Source organism: Malassezia restricta, chromosome I (assembly GCF_003290485.1).
Source record: "Malassezia restricta chromosome I, complete sequence".
Classification (NCBI taxonomy): domain Eukaryota; kingdom Fungi; phylum Basidiomycota; class Malasseziomycetes; order Malasseziales; family Malasseziaceae; genus Malassezia; species Malassezia restricta.
In genome coordinates this window covers 869,309-892,202 of record NC_040193.1, presented here as the reverse complement: position 1 = coordinate 892,202, position 22,894 = coordinate 869,309, and the positions used below count along the sequence as shown (strand labels likewise).

Genomic DNA, 22,894 nt, shown 5'->3' with positions numbered 1-22,894 from the left:
AATTTTGGCATTTTGCCACCGCATGTTACCGCTCCGGCGTATCGTTGCAGCGAACCCGCCTAGAACGGCGGGTCCGTTCATGTACAGAATGCCGGGACGCGGAGGTAGTTCACTGCGTGGCACGGCCATACGGCCGTCCGTAACGCCGACCATTACCCGTCGCCAGATCCAAACACGGGCCCTCAGTACCCGCTCAGGCATGCCGCGAGCTATGCTCAAACTTCTAAGGTTGCCATTAGCGGGTGTGGCTACTGCAGGCGGTGCTTACGCCTACGCCCACAGTAAAATGGATGAGCTCAAGAATACCTTTCATGGGTTTATTTCGTCGGCCTCCGACACGGCCACGGACCTGTATGACTCCATGTCAGAGTACTCGTCGAGCATGTTTGAGTCTGCTCGAGGTGGTCTGCGCTCGTTTATGGGCCGCTTGGAAGACATCAAGAAGGCCGAGTTCTGGGACCAGCAACCCGTCGGGGGGAATGAAGAGCCTCCGGAAGAGCCCGATCCACAGAACGACGAGAATGGCGGTGGCGGGCTAGCCGCTGCTGCCGCCGCCTTTGCAGCCTCCCTTTCTGGGTCATCGGAAGAAGAAGAGGAAGGCGAGAAGCAAGAAGAAAAGCAAGAAAATACTGACGACCTCATGGTTCTCACACGCAAGCTCATTGAAGTACGCAATATTCTCAAAACGATTGATCACGACTCCGACGAACTTGTGCTGCCAAGCATCGTAGTCATTGGCTCACAAAGCAGCGGAAAGAGTAGCGTGCTTGAGGCAATTGTGGGTCACGAATTTCTGCCCAAGGGCAACAACATGGTCACTCGTCGGCCCATTGAACTCACTCTTGTTCATGTCCCCAAAGATCATCCGCCAGCCGATGGTATTTATGAGTATGGCGAGTTTCCTGGCTCTGGTGGTGGAAAGATCACAGACTTTAGCCGTATCCAAAAAGTACTATACGACATGAACATGTCCGTGCCACAGGAAGAGTGTGTGTCAGACAAGCCCATCGAGCTGCACATTCACAGTCCTCACGTCCCGGATCTTTCCCTCATTGACTTACCCGGCTATGTGCAGCTAAGCTCGATGGATCAGCCAGAAGAGCTACGCGAAAAGATCCAGAACTTGTGTAACAAGTACATCAAAGAACCCAACGTCATTCTCGCGGTGTGCGCCGCCAACGTTGACCTTGCGAATTCGCCTGCTTTGCGTGCCAGCCGCAAAGTCGATCCCCTTGGTATGCGCACGATTGGCGTGATTACCAAAATGGATCTTATTGATCCCACGGTCGGCGCAGCCATCCTCAACAACAACAAATACCCTCTATCGCTCGGTTACATTGGTGTTGTGTGCAAGGCGCCACAGCAAATGAGCCAGTCCATGTTTGCTTACTCACGCAGCCGCACCCTGGTTCAGTTGACGCAAGAATATGAGCGTCGCTTCTTTGACGAGCATCGCGAGGCGTTTGAAGCGCCCAAGCGTGGACGTAACGCTGGTATAGCACCTCTTGTCGGTACCGATCAACTGCGCAGGCGCTTAATGGTCGTGCTCGAGGAGCATATGGGCTCGTCACTCTCGGGTGTATCAAATGTCGTGCGCTCAGAACTCGATGATGCTGCGTATCAATTCAAAGTTCAATACAATGACCGCAGTATCACACCCGAAACTTACGTTGCCGAGGTCATGGATATAATGAAACAGCGCTTTAAGCTTTTTGCTAATAGCTTTGGCAAGCCAGAAGTGCGTCTTTTGCTAAAGAACGCCTTGGACGACAGAGTCATGGACATTTTGGCGCAAGTATATTGGTCTGACACAGAGCTGCCTGCTCTCACAGAGCTTGGCTCGCATCGCAAAATCACGCAGCAAGACGTCGATCCCGCATGGCTTAATAAGTTGGATCTTAGTGTTTCATCGCTGACCAAAAGTGGCATTGGCAGGATGAGCACGCAGCTTGTGGCCAACACTATTCGGTCGCAGCTGGAGCAACTAGCTACGGCTGAGCCATTTAACCACCATTCCGAGACTGCTGAGCGTATTATTACGTTTGGCAGTGCGCTGCTTCGCGATCGGTTTGCTGTCACTGCCGATCAGGTGGAGAACTGTATTAAGCCCTTCAAGTACGAGGTGGAAATGGAGCCACGGGAATGGGAACGTGGAAGGGAACAGTCTGTGCGCCTCATGCAGAATGAGCTTGAAATGTGCAACGAGGCACAGGATCGACTTCGTAAAGTCATTGGATCGCGACGCTTGCGTGGAGCCATGGAATATATCCACCAACTCGAAGAACGTGAGCGGAAGCGAGTGGCTGAACGTATGGAGCATGCGAATGAGACAGGCGAATTGGATCTGGAGGCGGATGACCAAGCAGACCCAACACGCCCTGGTTTCAATGCCGCTTTGCTCATGAAAGCCCGCGAAGCTCGATTCTTACAGGAGCGCTCAGACATCTTGCGCTTGCGCATCGCAGCGCTCAAGTCGCGTCGATGCAAAGCAGGCCCTGAATCGCAAGTTTTCTGTCCTGAAACCTTTTTGAACGTGGTGGCTGACAAACTCACTTATATGTCGGTCATGTTCATCAACATCGAGCTGCTGGCCGAATTTTTCTACCAATTTCCACGCGAAATTGACGCGCGCCTTGGATTTGATATGTCGCACGAGGACATGGTGAACTTTGCGCGCGAAAATCCAGCTATTCGTAAGCACATTGACCTGCAGGAACGCAAATTTAAGCTTGAGGAGGTTATGATTAAGCTCGAGGAGCTGACGCGGCTCTACAGCGAAAAGCAACTCCCACACAGGCCCGCATCGTCTAAATGGTTCTTTTTCTAAGCCTCAACTATGTAGACTGCCACGAGCTTTCCATTCGCATAAACACGATCGAAAGATAGCACTAGGGGTGTGTGGGACACAACCACCCAGATGCATGGCAGCCCAGCACATGAGCCTCGCCGCGCCCTCTCTCGCCATTCTTGACAAAAGTCAGGCACGGACGAAGCACGTGCCTTGATGTCGGCGGGCTATGACTCAAACGCCGGCCACGGCAGTCCAAAGGGACTACGGCTCGGTGCTCTTAAGTCCCGTCGTGATGCTGACATGGCTTACAAAAGGCTCTGGAGCGATGTGTTGGCGCCTATCGTCTGTTTAGGTTAGCATTCGTCCATCATTGGATGGCGTGGCCAGGCTCCGAGCGTCGATTCTCGTCTCTGTGGCACGCACACATAGGGTGATGCCACATCGGTCAAGAGATGCCAGTTTTACGTGCAGTCGTGCACTCCATCGTCCTAGCCTGGCCCCTCAAGCCATGGGAATATACGTACCAACTACCGGAGTGGAGGGTGTGAAGGTTGACCTAGGCGCGAGGCGCGATGACCAGGCAAGCGGAATGGAGGTGTGCAATATACCTCTCGTGTGCGCCGCACATGTGAAGCACGTGATCTGGTGATTTTTGCAGTTCTAGGCCACGAAGGACCAAGCGGACACGACCAGTTCTTTCCTGCCACACCACCGACCACCCATTTCGTACAATGGCGTCCGCTATCATCTCGAAGAAGAGGAAGTTTGTTGCCGACGGTGTCTTCTCGGCTGAGCTGAACGAGTTCTTCACTCGTGAGCTGGCTGCCGAGGGTTACTCGGGCTGCCTTGTGCGTGTGAACCACGTCCGCACGGAAATTATCATCCGCGCTACGCACACGCAGGAGGTGCTTGGTGACAAGGGTCGCCGCCTTCGTGAACTGACGTCGCTCGTGCGCCAGCGCTTCCGCTTCCCCGAGGGCTCGCTCGAGCTTTACGCCGAGAAGGTGGCCAACCGTGGTCTTCACGCTGTGGCTCAGTGCGAGTCGCTCCGTAACAAGCTGCTCGGTGGTCTGCCTGTGCGCCGCGCCGCATACGGTGTGCTCCGCTACGTGATGGAGTCTGGTGCCAAGGGCTGTGAGGTTGTTATTTCGGGTAAGGTGCGCGGTGCTCGTGCCAAGGCCATGAAGTTCAAGGACGGCTTCATGATCCACACTGGTCAGCCTGCCAAGGACTTTGTTGACGAGGCCATCCGTCACGTTCTTATGAAACAGGGTGTGCTTGGTCTTCGTGTGAAGATCATGCACGGCTGGGATCCCGAGGGTCGCTCTGGTCGGCCATTCCCGCTGCCCGACGCGGTCACCATCCTTGAGCCGAAGGACGACGAGCCTATCTCGGCCCCCATGTCCGAGTCGCGCAACCAGCCTGTGGCTGCCGCTCCTGCTGCCGAGCCCGCTGCGCCGGTTCAGCCGCAAGAGACTACCGCATACACTCAGGCTCCTCACGCAGCTGCCTTTTAAATAAGTGTGCGGTGATGCGAGTGTGCATATCGGCGTATGTATTCCCCCAGACGCGTTCAGCATTCGTGCACGCGTAGCATGGCGCGATACGCGATCTGTGTCCTTAGTTATGTCCCATGTAGATGGTGCTCTCGCCAGCGCTATCGCAAAATCAACCAGCGCGTATAGACGGGCCTTTTTACTATCATTCTATGTATGTGCGAGCACGCCATGTGGGCGATTGTGTGGGCAGCTTGGTGCTTTATAGTCAGAGCGAAAATCGGCATGTGACTTGCGACTGCGGCTTCTGAATGTGGTATTTCCGTAATTATGTACAGCTCGAAAGTGGCTGGCTGTACGCAAAGGCAAGTCAGCAGGGAAGCCTGGAGCGAATTCGAGGTTTCTTCTGCCGACCCAAGCGCTTTTCTTGGTGCAACCAGCGTAACCGCACGAAAGGTCTCTGCCCCCACTACCGAGCGGTTTGATTATATTGATCATGTCGGTTGCTTCGAACAACCCATTCCAACTGCTTGGCGTTGACGGTGCTGAGGACGTTCCCTCGCAGCAGGCTTCGTCCCAGGCCGCCGCCAAGAAGCCCCAGCAGCCTCAGCAGCAGCGGTACGTGCCAGGTGCGCCGCGTCAATCGGCTCCCAAGTCGGCACCTGCGCCCATGGACGAAGAGCCTCCTCTTTCGGAGCAGCGCGACTCGCGTGCTGAGCGTCGCAGCCGTGGCGACCGCGGACGTGGCGGCCGTGGTGGCCGTGGCTCTCAGCGCGGCCGTGGCCGTCAGTTTGACCGCCACTCTGGTACGGGCCGTGAAGAGACGGCCAAGTCGCAACGCCAGGGCTGGGGTGGCACGGACGGTGCTAGCGCCGTGAAGCTCGAGAAGGACTCCAAGGAGGACGCCAAGGAGGACGCGGAGGAATTCGCGAAGGAAGACGCTGCTGATGTGAAGGCCGAAAAGGAGGCTCAGCAGCCCGTGCAAGACAACACACTCACGCTTGATGAGTACCTCAAGTCGCAGGCTGAGAAGCGCCCGCAGCTTGCCGCCAGTGCGCCTCGCACCGTGCAGGAAGATGAGTCGTACGGCCAGCGTCTTGAGCGTGGTGAGGGCGAGTCGTACTTTGCTGGCCAGGAGAAGAAGTCGCAAGCTCCTCGTCCCCGCAAGGAGAAGCAGCTCGTCGAGATCGACCTGCCTTCGTACGCCTCGGAGTCCACGCCGTCGACGCGCGGCAGTGGACGTGGTGGTCGCGGCGGTGCTCGCGGCGGTCGCGGCGGTCGTGGCGCTGGTCGCGGCGGTAACCGTGGTGAGCGCAGCAACCGCAGCCGCGGTGGTCGACAGGGCCCCGTTGTGAACCTCGCTGACGAGCAGGCCTTCCCGAGCCTGAGCTAAAATGTTGGCTAAAGAATGATAGCCGCCGTCCGTAGTGAGTTTAGCTGGACGAGTCACACCTTGGCTTCTATATGGTAATATGGGTATAGGCCGTGTGAATGAACAAGGTCGAGTACACCAGCGGCGAGAGCTGCATGTCGTACAGGGGCAAATGTCGGTAGCCGTGCCCTACGCGGCCAAGACTGAACGTATTTGTAGCCAGGGGCACAGCGCCATTCACCTGCTCATCCCACAATTGTACATGCACGAAACACAAGTCCAGTAGGCCGCGAGTTGCCTGGCGTAGAATGTGCTCCTTTCGTGTTCGCTGAGCCAGGACGGCAGCGGTATCGACACCGGCAGGCATACGTATCTCGACACCCACTGGCGTTTGGAAGAGGGGAATCAGTCCGTTTGAGCGTACAGTTGGTGTGCGGACCTGGCGCACGGGAGATGCATCAAGAGGCACGGATAGGCGCACAGCATCACGGCCCCATTCGTGTGGCACGTCCAGAGCGACGGTGGCAAAGGGACAGAGAGCCTCGTCCGTGGCACGCACATTCGGAAGCTGCTGAGCTGAGACGATGGTTAGGACGCACGATACGCAAAGGGTCCCGTCGTTCTTGACGTGCGAGCGCAGACGCAGTGCGTCGGGTTTGCGCACGTAGCCTACACTGTTGGCGAACATCGCTAGGTTCTGGGCCATGCCTTGGTCGTGCGTTTGCCAATTCAGGGCCACCAGTTGGCACCCAGACGCCCACATGTCCACGGGGCGGAAGTTGGCGCTGGAGGTCAGACGGCTCAGTTTGGTCATGGACGGGTACACACGCGTAAGGTGCGTGAGATTGTGTTTGACCAAATCCATGTAGCTCTGGCGCATGAGTCGCGCGGCCGATCGCTCTGACAGGGAAAACATGTGCTCGACCGCGTAATGCTCTTTCTTGTTCAGACCACGGCATGGCACGCCGATGGTGTACACGAGCAAACGCACAAGCTCACCACTCAGAGGCCGCGCCACTTTGCCAGTGCGTTTCGGTCTGGCAAGCCGTACCAAGTGCCGCGCCTGCTCTAGGAGCGAGTCGCTGTCCCAATCAGCGTTTTCAGACGAGCCCATCGACTCATCCTCTTCGTTCGGCGTCTGTGAGTGAATCCATTCATAGTCCTTGCACTTGACAAGGATGCGGTACCGTAGCTGCTCGGGGCTGGGCAACACGCCCGGCACGTCGTCCTCGAGCGGCGCCGTCACAAGCATATCGCCTAGCTGCGTGCGTAAAATGGAGGCAAGCACCTCCTGCTGAGCAAGGTCATTGTGTACTTCGAGCGACAGAATAAGAGGATAGGGCGAGGATACAAAGGCATACTGCGCAATGGCCGCAACGACATCGTCAAGTGGCACGCGGCTGGTGAGCGTATGTCCATGCGTGACTTGGGGCTGGCCACTTGGCCCGTCCCAGCAGTCCAGTTCCACGCATCGTGCACCGCGGAGCAAGGCGCGAACGTAGCCCTCGACTGTGCTGTCTCCCTTCCACTGACCACCCTCCAGATAGGTATTATGACTCGACGAAATAAAGTAGCTGCTCAAAGGCGCATCGAGTGTCGGCTCAGAATACGCTGCGTGGTACGCACCATGTTGCCGAGACGTCATGTACGCACAAAACCCATCGGGTGTGTCCACGTGAAAGCGCTGGAATATGTGTGCGATATGCTCGTCGGTGGATGCCCACTCGCCCTGTTCCAAGCGCACAAACGCCATAAAGGTGGCGAGTGTGAGTTGACCGTGTGACTGGAGTCGATGGTACACCTCCTCTAGGTCAGGTCGTCGCTTGAGTGCGGCCACAAACTGCTGAAATGCCTCAAAGTGCAGCGTACCACGCCGCTCCTTGTCCGCTTCCACAAATAAGGCGCGCAGCTCAGGCCGGCTAATTTGCAGGCCCATGCGCTCACACAGCTGCATGAGTGATCGCTCATCCAGCGCTCGATCCAAATCCCACGAGGCATGCAGCCACTCGCACTGGGCACGCGATGCGGTCACGCGGCCAGAGACCAGGGCCTGCCACTGGGCCAAGACGCGGAGCAGTGTGTCGCGCCACCGCGCAAGAGATTCGTCTGATAGTGCAATCATATGTACAGCCTTGTATGCACGATCATTTTGGTAGATAATAGAGATCCAACGTGCTTCATGCTCATCGGAAATTTGCAGTGACTGGCGATACGACCGGGCCGATGCGCCCACGCGAACGTCCCGAATAGCATACAGATGCACCGAGTTTCCGCGCTTGCTGGCCCATAGGATCGATGCTGATTCGGGGCTGACGCGAAACATTCGCTGCGCTACTTTGTTCTGCGTCACTTTTAGCAAAGGCTCGCCATGCTGCAGAGCAGCGGGTATCATGGCATCCAGTGGCTCAAACGCAGGCTGAGGCTGAGGCTGCATCGACATAGGAGACGAGGGAGGCGTCACCTGCATACTTCCCTCATGGCGCATCGCACGGAATGCCCGGGTAGATTGCTTCCAGGCGGCGTATCGGGCGGGCAAGGAGCGCAGCGATGAGGACGGAAGTGATGCGCTCAGCACGCCCGGATCGCTCTGCGTCATGCTGCTGCTGCGCCGCGGTGCCTTGAAAGGTATAGGGCGCGCTTCTGCAGAAGATGCTGACGCCGTTGGAGGTGGCGGCGATGGCCCCATGGGGTGGTGGCAACGTCTCGTCGTCGTACGCGTCGCGTCCGTCGACCCCCACGGCGGTACGTAAAAATCGGGGCATGCATCCGCCCCACATCGGGGCGACCGAACGACGCTACTCCACACACACACGCCGCTCTTCACGGCGGCGACGTTTTTTTCTTCTAGCCTTCCGACGGCCCGGGCAGCGTGCGCGATGGATGTACCGCTAGCCGTGGGAATCGGTCTTGTAGCTAGTTTGATCCAGAGCCTGGGTCTTACTATGCAGCGACGCTCGCATGTACAGAATCAGCGCTTGCCAGAGACAGAGCGTCAGTCTGCATGGCGACGGCCGATGTGGATCGCAGGCTTTGTCGTGTTCTTGAGCGCCAATATCAGCGGCACCCTATTTCAGATCGGCACATTGCCTGTCGTGATACTTGCGCCGCTTGGGGCCGTAAGTCTACTGTATAACGCACTGCTTGCCCGCGTCATGCTCGATGTGATCTTCTCGTGGCACATGCTTACAGGCACTTGTCTCATTGCTCTTGGCGCGATCATGGTCGGGTACTTTGGTGCCGTACCGCATGCTCCGCTCACACTCGCAGAGCTTATGGAATTGTACAAGCGACCTCCCTTCGTCGCGATCGCTCTTGTGTACACGCTGGTCTTGGCAACGATACTGGCGATAGCACATTTCACCGAGTACCAACTCACGTGGCAACCTCTGTTGACACTGCGCCGACGACGGCGCACACGTTTTGGATGGCGCAGGTACTTGCCGGTGCCTTCGTTGGCCACAGTCGCAGAAGTCAGCGAGAACAGCTCAGGCGTCGCCACGCCCACACACAAGCACCTGGACTCCGAGGAACGCCTCCTCCCTGACCACAGCCAGCATGCTAAGCGGATGCATGGCACTCTACCGCAGAATCCCCATATACCGGATTATGGCGCTGTACCTTCCCAGTCGTCCCTCTTTGATATGCCAAATGCACGATCGACGGTACTGGCGCTGGCCGTTGCCTACAGCGCAGCCAGTGGCCTGCTTAGTGGCGCATGTTTGGTCATGGCCAAGAGCGGCGTTGACCTGCTGATACTGTCGTTACAGGGCCGCAACCAGTTCAGCAGCGGGTTCAGCTGGTGTCTGATCTTGGTGCTGTTCGCTGCAGCCATGCTCCAGCTGTGGTACCTGCACAAGGGTCTCCAACTTGCAGATCCTATGCTCATTGCGCCACTGGCTTTCTGCTTTTACAACGTCTCGTCGATCACGCTCGGACTGGTGTACTTTAACGATGCGGCATACCTATCGTGGCTCAGTGTGGCCATGATTGTAGTAGGCACTGTGCTTTTACTGGCTGGTGTGTGGACCCTCAGTCTGCACCGACAGAGCGACACGCTTACGTCTCTGCAGCCAGGCCCTATCGAGGTAAACGAGCCGTCGAGTCACGTCTCCGGACACGCACTCTCATCTCCAAGAATGCCAAGCGCACTATCTGGACCCAAAGCGAATCGCCTGCCGTCTTCGATTTCGTTGGACTATTCGCTCCAAAGAGGCATCGAGCAGACAGATGCAGCGCCGACGCAGCACCGCACATCCTGGCTCACCATGCTGGCTGAACGCGGCCTGAGCGTGGGTCTGAGCGCAAGCTCTCCGGGATTCCACGTGCAGTCACAACACCAGCGCCACTCGATGTAACAAAGCACGAAAACCTCTCCTGTGTAGATACCCTATACATTGACAGCGTGAATACCTATGGCGCGTTGGTCGTAACGCGCTGCTGTAGCTGCGACGCATCGTTCGTGTACACAGATGAGGCGACTGTGGCGTGCGACTCCTGTCCAGTTGGTCGCAGGGGGCGAGCATGTGATGCAGCTTGCTTGGGCGACTCGCCTTGACTGGCCCGCACGTAGGTCAGGTAGGCGCCACGCAGCTCGGAAATGCTTATGACCAGGACGGGTGTAAGACCAAAGAAGAGCGCAATCGCCCGCATTAGTAGAATAAATAGCGTGAGCAACAAGGAGGCAAGTTGCTGGGCAAGACTCCAGAAATGCATGGCAAGCGTCCCGCTATCCACAGCGGTGATAAGAGGCAACCACGCACGGCGCTGTCAGGTGGAGGAGCCAGACCGCCGGTAAACACGTCCAATAACGGTTCTGGGACCACGCACGCCCGCTTAGCAAATCAGACAGTCTGCGTTTCGCCAGAGGTCCTCGCTAAAGATCTACGTCAACGATACAGTGGGGAGGGAATCAAGCGTATCAAGACACGAGCTCCAGGGCAGGCGCCGACTACCACGACCCAGCATGGCGCTCAGAGTGGTCCCAGCTAAAGCCACGACGACCTGCACCATGGTATGCGTCGCACCCCTACCTAGATCCAAGTGAGGAGGATTTTGAGCACCACAGTCATGGGTGCGTGTGAATGTGTGGAAAATACACTTAGTAGCCGTACGCCTCGAGCTGCTTGTTGATGGGCTCGAGCTGCGAGGCAGCAGCCGTGGCGGCAGCAGCGCGCTGCTTTGTGGCAGCCGACTTGCGCTCGTGGAAGGCCTGCTGCTTGACGACGCGCTTGGCCTCGAGCTTGTCGACAATGTCCTGGTACTTCCAGCCGACCTCAGACGAGATGCGCTTGAGCGTAGCGTACTTGCGGCCCGGCTTGAGACGCAGCACACGGAGGGCATCTGGGATAACGACCTTCTTCTTGCGGTCGTAGGGCGGAGGCACACCTTCGTACACCTTCAGACGCTGGAGCGCAGCGGCACCACGCGCCGTCTTGTGAGGAATCATACCGCGGACAGCACGGTGCAGGATGCGCGAAGGAGCACGGTGGTGGAAGGGACCGCTCTTGCGGGGGTTCACAAGGTGGCGCTTGTGCATGAAAGCGTGGTACTTCAACTGAGCAGGTTAGTTTCGTGAGCACGCCAACATACCTTGTTGCGGAAGAAGCTGCCCGAGACGTTAATGAGCTCGGAGCGCACCACAACCACCTTCTGGCCTAGCAGGATCTGCTTGGCCACGATCGAGGCAAGACGGCCGAGGAGGTGACCCTTGCCGTCGACGATGAACGGAGTGCTCTGCATAAGCGACATGGTTATTGTAGGTCAGTGGCCAGCAGGTAAGGAAAACGTACGCAGCGGCGCACCTGGGCAAGTCTGTCTCCCTGGCTGCGCAGGTAGATCACGTGTACAAACTATAGTTTGAGAGGAGCGTGGGACCAAAGCGAGTCGTGCGCTTTTGCTTTCCTCGGCCGAGCATGCAAAGCGAGGGCAGCCTGCCTTAGGGCGCTTCTTCGGTCGCCTTAGCTTCTCTTACCCTACGGTCGCTGCCTAGTGTATCATGCCGGCTGCTACGATTCCTATTGTGAAGAAGCGGACCAAGAAGTTCGCCCGCCACCAGTCGGACCGCTTCAAGCGTGTCAGCCCCAACTGGCGCAAGCCTACGGGTATTGACAACTGTGTTCGCCGTCGCTTCAAGGGCACGATCAGCATGCCCAAGATCGGCTACGGCTCGAACAAGAAGACGCGCCACATTATGCCCAACGGCTACCGCCGCTTTGTGGTGGCCAACGTCAACGACATGGATCTCCTTCTCATGCACAACAACACGTTTGCCGCTGAGATTGCCCACAACGTGAGCAGCAAGAAGCGTATTCAGATCCTCGAGAAGTACGTATGGTCGTTTGCATCGCATACTAACAACATCGCAGGGCCAAGGTGCTTGGCGTCCGCGTTACCAACGCCAACGCCCGCGTTCGCGCGCAGGAGGCATAAAATACATCGGTCTTGGTTGATGCCTAGCTGTTTCTATAGGTTTGTGCCCACGCTGGCCTTTGGGTATGTATGCCCATCAAAATGGAGACGCGTTTCCCGTCTAAGTGTGCTTGGGTATCTAGACGATGCGAAGATGTGCTTCTGGGGCCGGGGCATGCCGCTTCTCCGCAAGAGGCAGGACGCTGGGTGCAGTGGCGGCGCGGTGCATGGCATCGAGGCCAGAGACCGTGCCGAAGGCCGTGTCCTCCATAGAAAAAGGCAGGGATGCTCGGCTGCTTTGGCTCGATGTAGGCGGTGGATCGTCTGGCGCCCACGTCGATAGGTCGGCAAACGAAGCGGTGGTGTCGCGCAGGCGCTGTGATAACACATGCCAGCCTGACGACAGCTTTTCACGCAGGATGTCAGGGTGCAGTTCATCTGTGATCGAGAGCATGTCCTGCGTGTGTGTACGAGAGGCGGCAAACCGCCTAGCTTTGCCCTTACGCACAGCGCGGTCTTGAGTGGGCGATGATGATGGGCCTGTATCATGGTCCGCCGTCTGAAACTGATCCATCATGGCATGGAACTGATTCGAAAGCTGCGAGGGTATGCGTCGCCAATCGGGCCATGTTTCAGCTGCCTTGGCATGGTCTGCGATCCGCGACGTCTCACGCGTCGACTGCGCAGTCGGAGAGGCGGGCGGTGGACGACGATGGGGCACATGTGCAGGTGGATGCGTTCCGATCCGCATCGTCATGCGCTTCCATGCAGAGCGCAGCTCTTCCAGCTGCGCCTCTTCGCGCGCAAGCTCCTCGCGAAGCTCCATGCAAATGCGCTCCTTCGCAGCGATGGCGTGCAACGTTTCTTTGTGTACGGGTGCCATGCGTTGAATGCGACCGATACTGACGTTGTAACACATAGCCAAGATGTGGTCGACATCCTCGGAGCGAGACACATTCCGTGGAGACGCGTCCTGGAGCGTCTTTACATATCGAACGCGGCGAGTCTTGCCAGGTGTCGGCACACTGCGCGCGGATTGCGTAGAGCTGGGTGGCGAAGGAAGGCTGTGCATCGATCTCGACGTGCCAAGACGTGGTGTCCAGGGCAACGTCGTCATATCTTCGGCCGACAGCGTGTCGAGTGGATGGCTTTGCACTCTCTGTGTCGGCGATGCAGACGTCGACGCCATCTCAGCGTCGTCTCCGTCACACCCGCCGGAAAGGTGGCGGCATAGGCCGCTGCACAATGGCGCGCCCTGCATTGTGTCTGGGCGCTGGGGATTCGCGTGGCACCTCCATCTCGGCCGACATCGGCGCCACGGGGCGACACGGCGGCCAGTCGGGTGGGCGGGTGCGTACGGTGCCTTGGAAGCCAGCGGAGGCCGCTTCCTAACTACGAGCAACATGTCCTACACGATTGCAGGTACGTGCGCGAAAGGAAGCTGACGCGCAGGAATGAAGATCCCGAGCGAGCACCTCGTGCTGGGTGTGTTCGGTGCGATCGGTGCCGCGGCGTACGCGGGTATGAGCGGTGGCTCGTCGAAGAAGGAGAAGCCCTCCGTGGACAAGGTGCCCCTGAATGCTGAGAGCGCGTATGTGGCATGTCTATATACTAACAACAGCGATGAGGAGGCCTTTATCAAGCAGTTCCTTGCCGAGGCCGCCAAGGAGGACAGCAAGTAACATTCATACAATAGCATGGAAATGCGGTATCAGTAGTGAGAGGAAGCGTGCGCGAGGCAGCTGGAGGTACAGCAGCAGGGCCAGCAGTACTAGCACGCGGCACTGGGTGTACCTCGACGGCCGATGTCCCGGTGATGTGCGCCCTAACGAAGCCCAAGCCCGGTGCGGGCCCAGCACGTTCCACACCACGACGAGGATGCCGCGGCGTATCGTGTGGTACAGCCGAATGAGACGCAGCACAAACAGGTACGACAGTGTGCGCACCAAGTCACGCTTCCGTCGCTTCACATGGATTTCGCGCGAGAAGCCGGCCGGCCGGGCGCCGCCGCTGGCGGCGACCGCCGCTGCCGCCGCTGGGTCCGAGGCGGTCATATCCACGCTGGCAGGGTCATGGGTCACGTACGAGGCGGGGTATCCAAAGTAAGGGTTCTCGATGTTGTACGGCGACACATGCCCGTCCATCTCGGCGTACTTGTGCGCGCGCCATGACAGGTACCGTGTCACTGTGTTGCTCTCAGCTGTCCCGTATGCCGTGGGTGGGGCCGTGGCAGTGGCAGGTGGTGTCGGTGCAGGCGCAGCGTCTGCGTCACCGCCTCGGCTGGTCCTGATAGGCTCGGCAGGCGCCTCGTCGTCGTCGGACCGCTGGGGCGGCGAGAGCCAGGATAGGAACCACGATACCACAGAGCGGGCATCGCCCGACGCACGTTGCCGGCGGTACGCCTTGGGCGATGTGGGCAGGTCATGTAATGGGATCGGCGAGCCTGTCTGAGCATGTTGGCGCGGCGTCGTGGGCATGCTTGTGTGGGGCGTAAGTGGCGTCCTCGCCGGCGTGTAGGGTGAGCCCATGCATGACATGACATCGTAAATCGTGTCAAAGTCATGTTGGCGGATCCGGAGCGCAGGCGGAGACGGGTCCGTGGCCTTGGGCGTGGGGCCAGAGGAAGACGATGACGGATGCGACCAGGCCGCTGCACGGACGAAATAGTTGAACACATCGCTCGTATCAGGCGCGATAGGTATGCTCAACGGGCCGCCCAGGGACCGCGGCATATGGTGCTCAAAGTGCGCCAGTAGCTCCGGCCTGTCGACGAAAAACAGACGCTCAAGGAGCTTGGGCGGCAGGATGGGACGCAGCATACGCCACAGCCCGGCATGAAACCACGAGTACCGCAAAATATACACAGCGCCACATAGGCTGGGGTAGTGATTTTTGAGCAAATCCGTGAAAAACGGCAGGATATCGAGCTCGACGTTGGCGAGGCCTGCGTCCATGACATCCACGAGCACGACACATTGTATGACGGGGTCTCCGCGCCTAGTCCGCCGATTCACACGCAAGAGGTAGCGCCGCATGACGTCAAACGAGGCAATGATGGTCTTTTTCAACTCGTGCAGCCCTTCCGGCGTACGCTCTACGTGCTGAAGACGCACGTACAACGCGGGGCGCCCAAGCTTGTCACGAAAGCGCGAGTGCTGCCAAAATAGAGGGATGCCGTTCGACGTAGCATTCATATACGGCGATTGCAGCAAGTCTTGTGGCAAGGCATCAATCGCGCCTTCCATGCGCCATGCCACCGTCTTGATCAGCATAGACCGAGCCGTGTCCTTATCGAAGCCGGCGCGGCGGAGGAATCGAAAGATCATGATGCGGTCATCGAGAAACTCGAGCACCCTTTGCCGCTCCTCCTCCGTGTATGTGCGCTCCGCTGACAATGCCTGCATCGCATGCTCCATGAGGTCCGCGTGGAGTGCGTCCACCACACTCTCATGGTCCCTGAACAAAGTCTGTACAGCACAGTAGGCATCAAGTACACTCTGTGTACTTTTACGCCTCCCCGACGCGCGCGAGCCGGCCATGTTGCGCCAAGCAACCAGGCGACGTCCGCCGACGCCCCCCCTGGGGTCACACCCACGATACGTGGGGTTGTTGGTCACGTGAATCAGAAGATGGACGCCCACGACGCTGGCTGGGACGTGCTCCTTGACCCACGATGCTGCTGAGTGCCTTGCGACAAAGTGTGCGCCTCGCGGCACCGCCCATGTCGCGTGTCCTGTCCACCACATCCATGTCACTCGCGGCACCGCGGCCAAAGGCCCACTTGTACAAACTCAAGACGCACTCAGCCACAAAAAAGCGCTTTTTCCCCATCCAAGGCTCGTCACGCGGCACGCCGAAAATTAAGCGCGCCCATTCGAACAAGCAGCATCTCAATTCAGGCATGTCGCGCACGCACCTAAGCCGCCTGCGCCGTCCGCAGATCGTCGCAACAGGCGCCGTCTCGCGCATGCTCCGCCGACTCTTGGCCCCGATCGTGTGATGATCTCTACGGCAACCCTACACGCAGATCTGGAGGCATCGTCTGGAGCAGGCGTTCCATCTGTGCTGCGAGGCGCGTACGCTGCGCGATCATCGCACGCGATTCGATGAGAGACATACCCGTGCCGCTGGGCTCCATCGATGCGCGCCACCGCGCACCAGGCCCAGGCGCTGCACGCGGCGCTTGCAGTGCCGTCTCGAGAGCCCGCAGCTCTTCACGTAGACGTAGATACAGATCGATCGACTCGATGTCCGAGCGCGTGCGTCCAAACGTAACGACATCGCCCATCGCCAAGGCCGCAATGCGCCGTTGACGCTGCTCGTATTGCGCTGCCTCTACGCGCCCCTGGAGCCACACGGCAAAGTTGGGCGACTGCAGAAAGTCCGAGTACAGCGAGTGACGGAGCACACTGGCCGGCGATAGGGATCGCTGCCGCATGCGAAGCGGTCCAGGATGAGATTTCAGCCATTGCAGAAACGTTTCGCGGTGAAACGACTTGATGGGCGGTACCTCGGCAGGCGACGTCAAGTCAAACGAGGCAGGTATCAGCGTCGCCATGTGCTGGTGCAGCGGCGCAAGGAATCGTTCAGTGAGGTCAGAGAAGTAGCGCCGCAGGACAGCATTTGCATGCTCAAGTTGCGAGGGCGAATCACGCCATTGCAACAGCTGCTTGAGAAGGGTCGTGTCTTTGTTAACACGTCGCTTGCTAGAAGACACGATACGCGCTGTGGGCGTATCGCGGCCCTGGTGGGCAGGTTTGTCACCGCGGCCGAGCTGTACAATGTGGGGCCACGTCGCACAAGTCTGCAAAAAGAAGGGATTCGTCGCGCCGAGCACCACACCGGTCGGCGGCGTAGCGCGCGTGACAAAGGCACGAAAGTCGTAGTCGTGGATGTGGAAGAAGGGACGAAAGTCTCCGGCGACAGGGACCGGTCGGATGAGATCCACGAGGTGCCACACGGCATCACTCGTGGTTCGTGGATCGCGACCTACAATGAGGATCGGCTCAGCCGTCAGCATACATTCCCAAAGGCGCCACAGGTCAGGCAAGAGCTCATAAAATACTTGTATCAGCGGTGTCGAAGGCACAGACGCTAGGATAGGCAGCGATGCACTCGTGCCCGACTGCATGCCATCGCCATTTTGCGCCTCAAGGCCATGCGGCAGAGACGCATGCAATAACGTGCCCAGAACCGATACACTCAGCGTGAGTCCTGGCTCAGGGCTGGGCCATCGGATCACGTCGTGCACAAACGATTCCAGCACCACCATACCGTGCTCAAAGAAGGCAGGTCCAAGTCGCGCAATCACTTGGTGAAACAGGCCCACATACGGCAGATGCGAGAGAATCACGAGCGATTTTTGAAAGTAGCCTCGCCGCCGCGACGTATCTCGGCGCTGGAGAAAATACGTGTATCCATATAGGTAGGACGTGCTCCGGCTGTGCAGACGCGGAGATGCATCCACTACCGCTTCATTGCGCGATCGACGTAGCCATGACACACTACGTGTCATGGACTCACGCACCGAGGGAGAGCGGCGGGGCGGCGCCGGCTTCGAGGAGGCCGGCGGCGACGCATTCGATGCGTCTAACGGCACTTCACGCACGCGCCATGAGAACACAAGGTCTCCATCATTAAATACATGCGTGTCAGGGAAGGAAGAGAACGCGATATTGTCCTTTTCCTCCTTGCTGATTCCCAGCGGCGGATACATACACTCGACGTCCGGCCCCAGCTCCAAATCAAAATGTACGCAAGCGATCGACAGCATCCAGCGCTGTAGAGCACCCAGGGCCTCGTCAGACAGGGGCTCTGGCTGGACAGAGTCTTCGGAGAGGGTGAGCTGCGTCATGTCGGCCTCGTCACGCGGTGCAGACGACATGATCGTCGCACCGCGTCGATCCGAGGGGACCCACGTAGGTCCCTGAATTGATTATATAACCACCTACTGGGAGCCTTGGCTGCTCTTGAGCGCCTCTTTGATGGTGGATTCCATCTCTTCGAGGTCGTCCGTTTGTACCGGCACAATGCGGCAGTGAAGCGCACGCTCGATCGCCTCCATTTGTTGCTTGGATTTTTCGTCATGTACAAAGTTGATCGACACGCCCTTGCGGCCAAAGCGACCTGTGCGCCCGACGCGATGCAGGTACGTATCAGCATCAGGCTCGCCACTCTGTGTCAGAGGCATGTCGTAGTTGATGACGAGCGTCACCTGTTGGATATCGATGCCCCGTGCAATGACATTCGTGGCAATCAGCACCTTGCACTTACCCGACCGGAAATCGTCGATCGTGCGGTCACGCGCCGATGTATCGAGCTTACCATGCAGCGAATCAACACGGTGCCCCTCGGCCGTCATGCGCTGCGCAATCTTGTCAGCTGTGTGGCGCTTCGCACAAAAGATGATGCTCTGACCGATGGTGAGGAGATTGTACAACTCCACCAGCACCTCATACTTGTGCTCCTCCGACTTGCAGTTCATGTAAAATTGGCGAATGCTCTCCACACTCAATTCTTCTTGCTTGAGCCGAATTTCGTTGGCATTCGGCGCAATCTTCGTCGCATACTTGTGCACACTCTCAGGGAATGTCGCGCTAAACAGCACCAGCTGACATGTTTTGGGCATCAAGAGTCTGACGCGGAAACTCTGCTCGCCCAGACCCTGCTGGTCGAGCATATTGTCGGCCTCATCCAACACAAATACCTTGATGCCCGCCGGATCCAGCATGCGCGTCCGTAGAAATTCGTACACGGTGCCTGGCGTACCGACCACGAGGTGCGCCGAGACTTTTTGGCCACGTTTGATGGAGTCGGGAATCGCAAAGGCTGTCTTGACCGGCGTGAATTTGCCCATCTCTTGAACCACATCCATAATTTGCCGAGCCAACTCACGCGACGGCGCTAGAGCCAGAGCCTGTGTCTTTTCCTCGCTAAAGTCGATGCGTGATAGCATAGTCAGCACAAAAGCCGCCGTCTTGCCCGTTCCAGACTGCGACTGTCCGATCATATTACGTGGCGGGTTTTGCAGCAGTAGTGGCAAAGCACGCTCCTGAATTTTGGACGGCTTCGTGTACTTCATCGCATAAATGCCCTTGAGGAGGTCTTCGTGTAAGCCCAGGTCGTCAAAGGACTTGACCGAGTACAGCGGCGAGTTGGGATCAGCCTGCTGATCGGCGAGAGTGACTTGGACATCGTATTTGGATTCGTGAAGGGGACCCTCGTTCTTGGAAGCATCATCACCTTCTTCTGCCCAGTCGGACGTGCGCGACACGTCAGCTAGAATGTCACCTAGGCGCTCCGAGAGAGACTCAACTTTCGGGTCGCTCATCGTCGATGGACAAACGATGGAGGAAAAATGGGGAATTATGTATGCGTGGACCCACGCGCCCAGCATCGCGGCCTGACAGCGACGACCATGGACGATACCCATGCTTTCCTCACGGCGCGGATCCTGCACGACAAGCAAGCTGTCACGTACCGTCTACTCAGCCGTGAGATGGGCATGCATGTCGACGAGGCCAAGGCAGCGCTCGGGCGCTTTGCCGAGGCGGAGGATGTGTCGGTCATATATGCCGTGCACGACGTACATCATGTATTTGTCGTGCCGGCGAGCGAGCTGGAGAGCACCCTGGCTCGACTTTCCAACGGCAAAAAGCAAGTCTATGCTTTGCAGCCAGTGGGTACATCGTACGATCCAGCCATGCTGGCCTCTGTCAACCGAGCTCTCGTGTATGACGAGGCCTATGCTGCTCAGCGCCATGCGGGTCTTGGCGCATTTGGCGCCATTCAAAAGGACGAGGAGGTTCGAGCTCCTCCTCCCCCGTCATCTACAAACAAGCGACGCAAAGTCATAAAGAGGATTCGTACGAAAAATGAAAAGGGATATACAGTGTTTCAGGATATCGAGACGTATGAATCGGGCGATGAGGCGGCACCATCGGCGCAGCCAGCATCGACAGCTCCAGCAGCTCCCGCACCTTCGAAATCGCCTACCAAGGCGTCGCCTAAAGGACCTTCAAAAGCGGCACCGAAGCAGCATAGCCTGCTGAGCTTCTTTGGCAAGCGTTAGGCCTCTGTATCAGAGAGCAGGAACAAATCGGGCACGCCCTTGGCCTCCATGGGCTCGGGCGCAGCGATCTGTGGCGACGAACTCGTGGGAGGGGACGACTCGGCATCTGACAGACTCGGCACCTCGTCTTCGATGCGGGGCCGCTGTGCTGGACGGTCGGTGGCTGGCGGTCGAGGCCGTTTAGCGCGCACAAGATCCTTGAGGCTCTGGCCCTCGATGACCAGTGGCTCTGTGAGGTACTGGTCGATGATCTGGCCGTACCGAGCGAGCGTGTTGGGCGCACAGTCAGGAGGGACGTACCATGTGCCCTCTGCTTTTTCTTCCAGCTCCACGAGTCGGCACAACAAACGCAGTGGTGCCAAGTGCGCAGCGTCAGGACCGCCGTCAGGCAGCTCATGCTCGGGATACAGTGGCATATGCGCCTCTGGTACGTGTGCCTCGGGCTGGTGTGACATGCGCTCCATACTCGCGCGTTCCAACGCCGTGCGAACCCACGATACGCTCGTAAGTTTGTGCGCCTCGGCAAGAAGGCCGACAGCGACGCCAATCTGCTCGCTGTGCGACAGCTCTGAGCGGACGTAGAGCTCGGCTGTCGGCTTGGGCGGACGGCGACCGACCTCGTAGGCTTGGCGCGATGCGTCGCTAAGTCGCAAGAACGTCTTTCGAATGATGTGGTACAGCCGAGCCAAGTCACGCGCGGCTTGTGGGTGGACTCGCTGCATATGCGCACCGTCTGCCATGACTCGGTCCCATACGTGTCGGATCTTGGCGCTAAAGAACAACGCGACGTGCGAGGCGCGCACAATGGTGCGGTGCACGACGGCTGCGAGGCGTGGAAGCATCGTCGATGCGCAGGAAGAGTCGCGGTAGCGAGCAAGGTACTGGGTGCAGGCATGCACGAGTCGTGTGGATGCCATGGACCGCTGGAACGACTCGAAGCGGAAGATGCGCTCATCCTTCGATGTCTTGACAAACATGTAGGTGCTTGTAGATGCGTGCCGCTCCAGGAGTCTCGGCATCATGTAGCTAAAGTCGATGATGGCCTCGAGGCACGCAAAGCTCTGCGTCGAATACGCATGCATCGCATGCAGCGCCGTATCAAGGTACTCACCGTCGTAGTAGAGCGTGTGCTGCAGCGATTCAGCCGCCTCGCGCTCAGCATCTAGTGCGCTGCGGGACAATGCTTCCAAAAGGCGGAGCTGCGTCGTCCAAAGGCGCACACTCAAGGTAAACTCGAGCCACTGACGGCTCTCTAGCGCCATCGCGGTGCGTGCGCGCACAAGGCGAAAGGCCCATGGCTCGAGCCATAAGCTCACATGCGCCATGGGCATACGGCGCGCCATGGCATACTCGAGGAAAAATGACGCGAGTTGGATGGCCTTGCAACGAGCTGCCTCCAAGCCACCGACGCGCTCGCGTTCGGCATGGATATCTCGAAGATAGGCCGGCACAAGCACGCCAAAGAGGCCGTCCAATACGAATCGATCGGCCCATGTGCGCAGCACGCGCTGGGCACTCGGCGTCCAGTGCACTTGCGTCGGCGGCGCGCCGCGATCAAAAGCCGGCCGACGGCGTGACACGCGGCGCTTCGTACGGTCTATCACGCGCTGTTCCAGACGATCGACGCGCTCGGTCAGCGCTGCAGGTGTGCGTGCGATACGCAGCGAGCCATCGTGTGCGGGGAACTGAATCGTCGTGCCAAAGCGCGAGTGCCTTGCGCTGGCATTTCGCCGGCTTAAGCGGCGTTCCGAGGCCTCAGCGGACAGGGAGGCAGAAAGCGGCGAAGTCTCGATGGCGCCTGCGAGCCATGCAGGCGGCGTTCCACTCACCATATGGTATACGCTTTCCGCCACGATGGGCGTCCACATCTCAAACTCTTTTGTGTCGGCCTGACTCGCCAGCATGCGGAGTGCATCTAGGATGTGGAAAGTGTCCATTTGCTGGACAAGGACGCTCTGAAGCGACATGTTAGCGATATTGCCGGTGCTGAACGATTGCAGTGGCGGGTCACGAATGGCTAGTAGGTTGCGGAAGAGATGCAAGCACATGCTGGTTACACCCACGTCGCGCTCCGTTCGCTCTGATCTTGGCTTGAGAGAGGGCGCAAGAACGTGACGAAGGACACAGGACAGGACAGTGCGGTCACCAAGGCGCGGCTCTTTGGCACGCTCGCGCAGAATCGATGACTTGTACTGCACTTGCGCACTCTGTAATTCCAGCAACTTGGCGAGAACTTGCTCGTTTTCGTCTTCTTCCATGCGCGTCGTCATGTCGTGTAGCTCGGCATCCCAGTCAATAGGCCACGTCAGTGCCGTAATGAGATCTGTGCATGCCAAAGCAATCTTGTCAGCTTTGTCTCCTCCGCCGGCACAGTGCAGGAGGATCGGGATGAGATCATTGTGAAGCGTGCCGAGCTCAGCAAATACGCGCGCGATCGCACGACTAGCATCGGTATCATCCTGGCGCCACAGACGGCGAAGATCCCGTAAGCATTCTAGGCAGTCATCGCCGACGCGATACACGAGCTCCGTGCGCCCGAGCTGCTGGACATGCTCGTAGCCACCCAAGGCTGTGCAGATCGACAAGACAGGTGCGCGAAGCATCTCGACACGCTCGTCCATATCGACATCACCGGCCTCTACTTCCGGCTCCTCCTCCGACACGGTGCTGACCGAGTCGCCCTCGTCACTCCATACCTGGCGCCACACATCGTCCGTGTCCGAGGCCACCATGAGAGGGAACGTACCTCGCCGCGT

General features: G+C 58.4%; 16 protein-coding genes across 16 annotated transcripts; 8 read left to right on the top strand and 8 right to left on the bottom strand.

Annotated features, from left to right (window-relative positions):
• Positions 1 to 79: 79 nt before the first annotated feature.
• Positions 80 to 2,827, top strand: MRET_0523 (dynamin-like GTPase MGM1, mitochondrial; the record flags this gene model as incomplete). Its single annotated transcript, XM_027627150.1, has 1 exon — positions 80 to 2,827. One exon carries the CDS (start codon positions 80 to 82, stop codon positions 2,825 to 2,827), a length of 2,748 nt encoding a protein of 915 aa, XP_027483026.1.
• A 695-nt stretch (positions 2,828 to 3,522) lies between these two features.
• On the top strand, positions 3,523 to 4,308 carry MRET_0522 (small subunit ribosomal protein S3e; the record flags this gene model as incomplete). The annotated part of the gene is made up of 1 exon (XM_027627149.1): positions 3,523 to 4,308. The coding sequence occupies one exon, from the start codon at positions 3,523 to 3,525 to the stop codon at positions 4,306 to 4,308; it is 786 nt and encodes a 261-aa protein (XP_027483025.1).
• Positions 4,309 to 4,783: 475 nt separating this feature from the next.
• On the top strand, positions 4,784 to 5,680 carry MRET_0521 (plasminogen activator inhibitor 1 RNA-binding protein; the record flags this gene model as incomplete). The annotated part of the gene is made up of 1 exon (XM_027627148.1): positions 4,784 to 5,680. One exon carries the CDS (start codon positions 4,784 to 4,786, stop codon positions 5,678 to 5,680), a length of 897 nt encoding a protein of 298 aa, XP_027482754.1.
• Positions 5,681 to 5,747: 67 nt separating this feature from the next.
• Positions 5,748 to 8,345, bottom strand: MRET_0520 (phosphatidylinositol phospholipase C, delta; the record flags this gene model as incomplete). The annotated part of the gene is made up of 1 exon (XM_027627147.1): positions 5,748 to 8,345. The coding sequence occupies one exon, from the start codon at positions 8,343 to 8,345 to the stop codon at positions 5,748 to 5,750; it is 2,598 nt and encodes an 865-aa protein (XP_027483027.1).
• A 190-nt stretch (positions 8,346 to 8,535) lies between these two features.
• On the top strand, positions 8,536 to 10,014 carry MRET_0519 (DUF803 domain protein; the record flags this gene model as incomplete). The annotated part of the gene is made up of 1 exon (XM_027627146.1): positions 8,536 to 10,014. One exon carries the CDS (start codon positions 8,536 to 8,538, stop codon positions 10,012 to 10,014), a length of 1,479 nt encoding a protein of 492 aa, XP_027483119.1.
• Positions 10,015 to 10,069: 55 nt separating this feature from the next.
• Positions 10,070 to 10,372, bottom strand: MRET_0518 (uncharacterized protein; the record flags this gene model as incomplete). The annotated part of the gene is made up of 1 exon (XM_027627145.1): positions 10,070 to 10,372. The coding sequence occupies one exon, from the start codon at positions 10,370 to 10,372 to the stop codon at positions 10,070 to 10,072; it is 303 nt and encodes a 100-aa protein (XP_027483120.1).
• A 385-nt stretch (positions 10,373 to 10,757) lies between these two features.
• MRET_0517 (large subunit ribosomal protein L13Ae) lies at positions 10,758 to 11,407 on the bottom strand (the record flags this gene model as incomplete). Its single annotated transcript, XM_027627144.1, has 2 exons — positions 10,758 to 11,213; positions 11,249 to 11,407. The coding sequence occupies 2 exons, from the start codon at positions 11,405 to 11,407 to the stop codon at positions 10,758 to 10,760; spliced, it is 615 nt and encodes a 204-aa protein (XP_027483229.1).
• Positions 11,408 to 11,654: 247 nt separating this feature from the next.
• MRET_0516 (large subunit ribosomal protein L32e) lies at positions 11,655 to 12,088 on the top strand (the record flags this gene model as incomplete). The annotated part of the gene is made up of 2 exons (XM_027627143.1): positions 11,655 to 11,983; positions 12,025 to 12,088. The coding sequence occupies 2 exons, from the start codon at positions 11,655 to 11,657 to the stop codon at positions 12,086 to 12,088; spliced, it is 393 nt and encodes a 130-aa protein (XP_027483230.1).
• Positions 12,089 to 12,206: 118 nt separating this feature from the next.
• Positions 12,207 to 13,256, bottom strand: MRET_0515 (uncharacterized protein; the record flags this gene model as incomplete). Its single annotated transcript, XM_027627142.1, has 1 exon — positions 12,207 to 13,256. One exon carries the CDS (start codon positions 13,254 to 13,256, stop codon positions 12,207 to 12,209), a length of 1,050 nt encoding a protein of 349 aa, XP_027483236.1.
• A 214-nt stretch (positions 13,257 to 13,470) lies between these two features.
• Positions 13,471 to 13,749, top strand: MRET_0514 (F-type H+-transporting ATPase subunit k; the record flags this gene model as incomplete). The annotated part of the gene is made up of 3 exons (XM_027627141.1): positions 13,471 to 13,489; positions 13,520 to 13,658; positions 13,689 to 13,749. The coding sequence occupies 3 exons, from the start codon at positions 13,471 to 13,473 to the stop codon at positions 13,747 to 13,749; spliced, it is 219 nt and encodes a 72-aa protein (XP_027483240.1).
• Positions 13,750 to 13,752: 3 nt separating this feature from the next.
• Positions 13,753 to 15,606, bottom strand: MRET_0513 (CRAL/TRIO domain protein; the record flags this gene model as incomplete). The annotated part of the gene is made up of 1 exon (XM_027627140.1): positions 13,753 to 15,606. The coding sequence occupies one exon, from the start codon at positions 15,604 to 15,606 to the stop codon at positions 13,753 to 13,755; it is 1,854 nt and encodes a 617-aa protein (XP_027483225.1).
• Positions 15,607 to 15,740: 134 nt separating this feature from the next.
• MRET_0512 (uncharacterized protein) lies at positions 15,741 to 16,067 on the top strand (the record flags this gene model as incomplete). Its single annotated transcript, XM_027627139.1, has 1 exon — positions 15,741 to 16,067. The coding sequence occupies one exon, from the start codon at positions 15,741 to 15,743 to the stop codon at positions 16,065 to 16,067; it is 327 nt and encodes a 108-aa protein (XP_027483226.1).
• Positions 16,068 to 16,073: 6 nt separating this feature from the next.
• On the bottom strand, positions 16,074 to 17,951 carry MRET_0511 (uncharacterized protein; the record flags this gene model as incomplete). The annotated part of the gene is made up of 1 exon (XM_027627138.1): positions 16,074 to 17,951. One exon carries the CDS (start codon positions 17,949 to 17,951, stop codon positions 16,074 to 16,076), a length of 1,878 nt encoding a protein of 625 aa, XP_027483227.1.
• Positions 17,952 to 18,014: 63 nt separating this feature from the next.
• MRET_0510 (ATP-dependent RNA helicase DDX19/DBP5) lies at positions 18,015 to 19,397 on the bottom strand (the record flags this gene model as incomplete). The annotated part of the gene is made up of 1 exon (XM_027627137.1): positions 18,015 to 19,397. One exon carries the CDS (start codon positions 19,395 to 19,397, stop codon positions 18,015 to 18,017), a length of 1,383 nt encoding a protein of 460 aa, XP_027483228.1.
• An 87-nt stretch (positions 19,398 to 19,484) lies between these two features.
• On the top strand, positions 19,485 to 20,138 carry MRET_0509 (DNA polymerase subunit cdc27; the record flags this gene model as incomplete). Its single annotated transcript, XM_027627136.1, has 1 exon — positions 19,485 to 20,138. The coding sequence occupies one exon, from the start codon at positions 19,485 to 19,487 to the stop codon at positions 20,136 to 20,138; it is 654 nt and encodes a 217-aa protein (XP_027483187.1).
• MRET_0508 (replication fork protection complex subunit Tof1/Swi1) lies at positions 20,135 to 22,870 on the bottom strand (the record flags this gene model as incomplete). The annotated part of the gene is made up of 1 exon (XM_027627135.1): positions 20,135 to 22,870. One exon carries the CDS (start codon positions 22,868 to 22,870, stop codon positions 20,135 to 20,137), a length of 2,736 nt encoding a protein of 911 aa, XP_027483186.1.
• Positions 22,871 to 22,894: the final 24 nt, after the last annotated feature.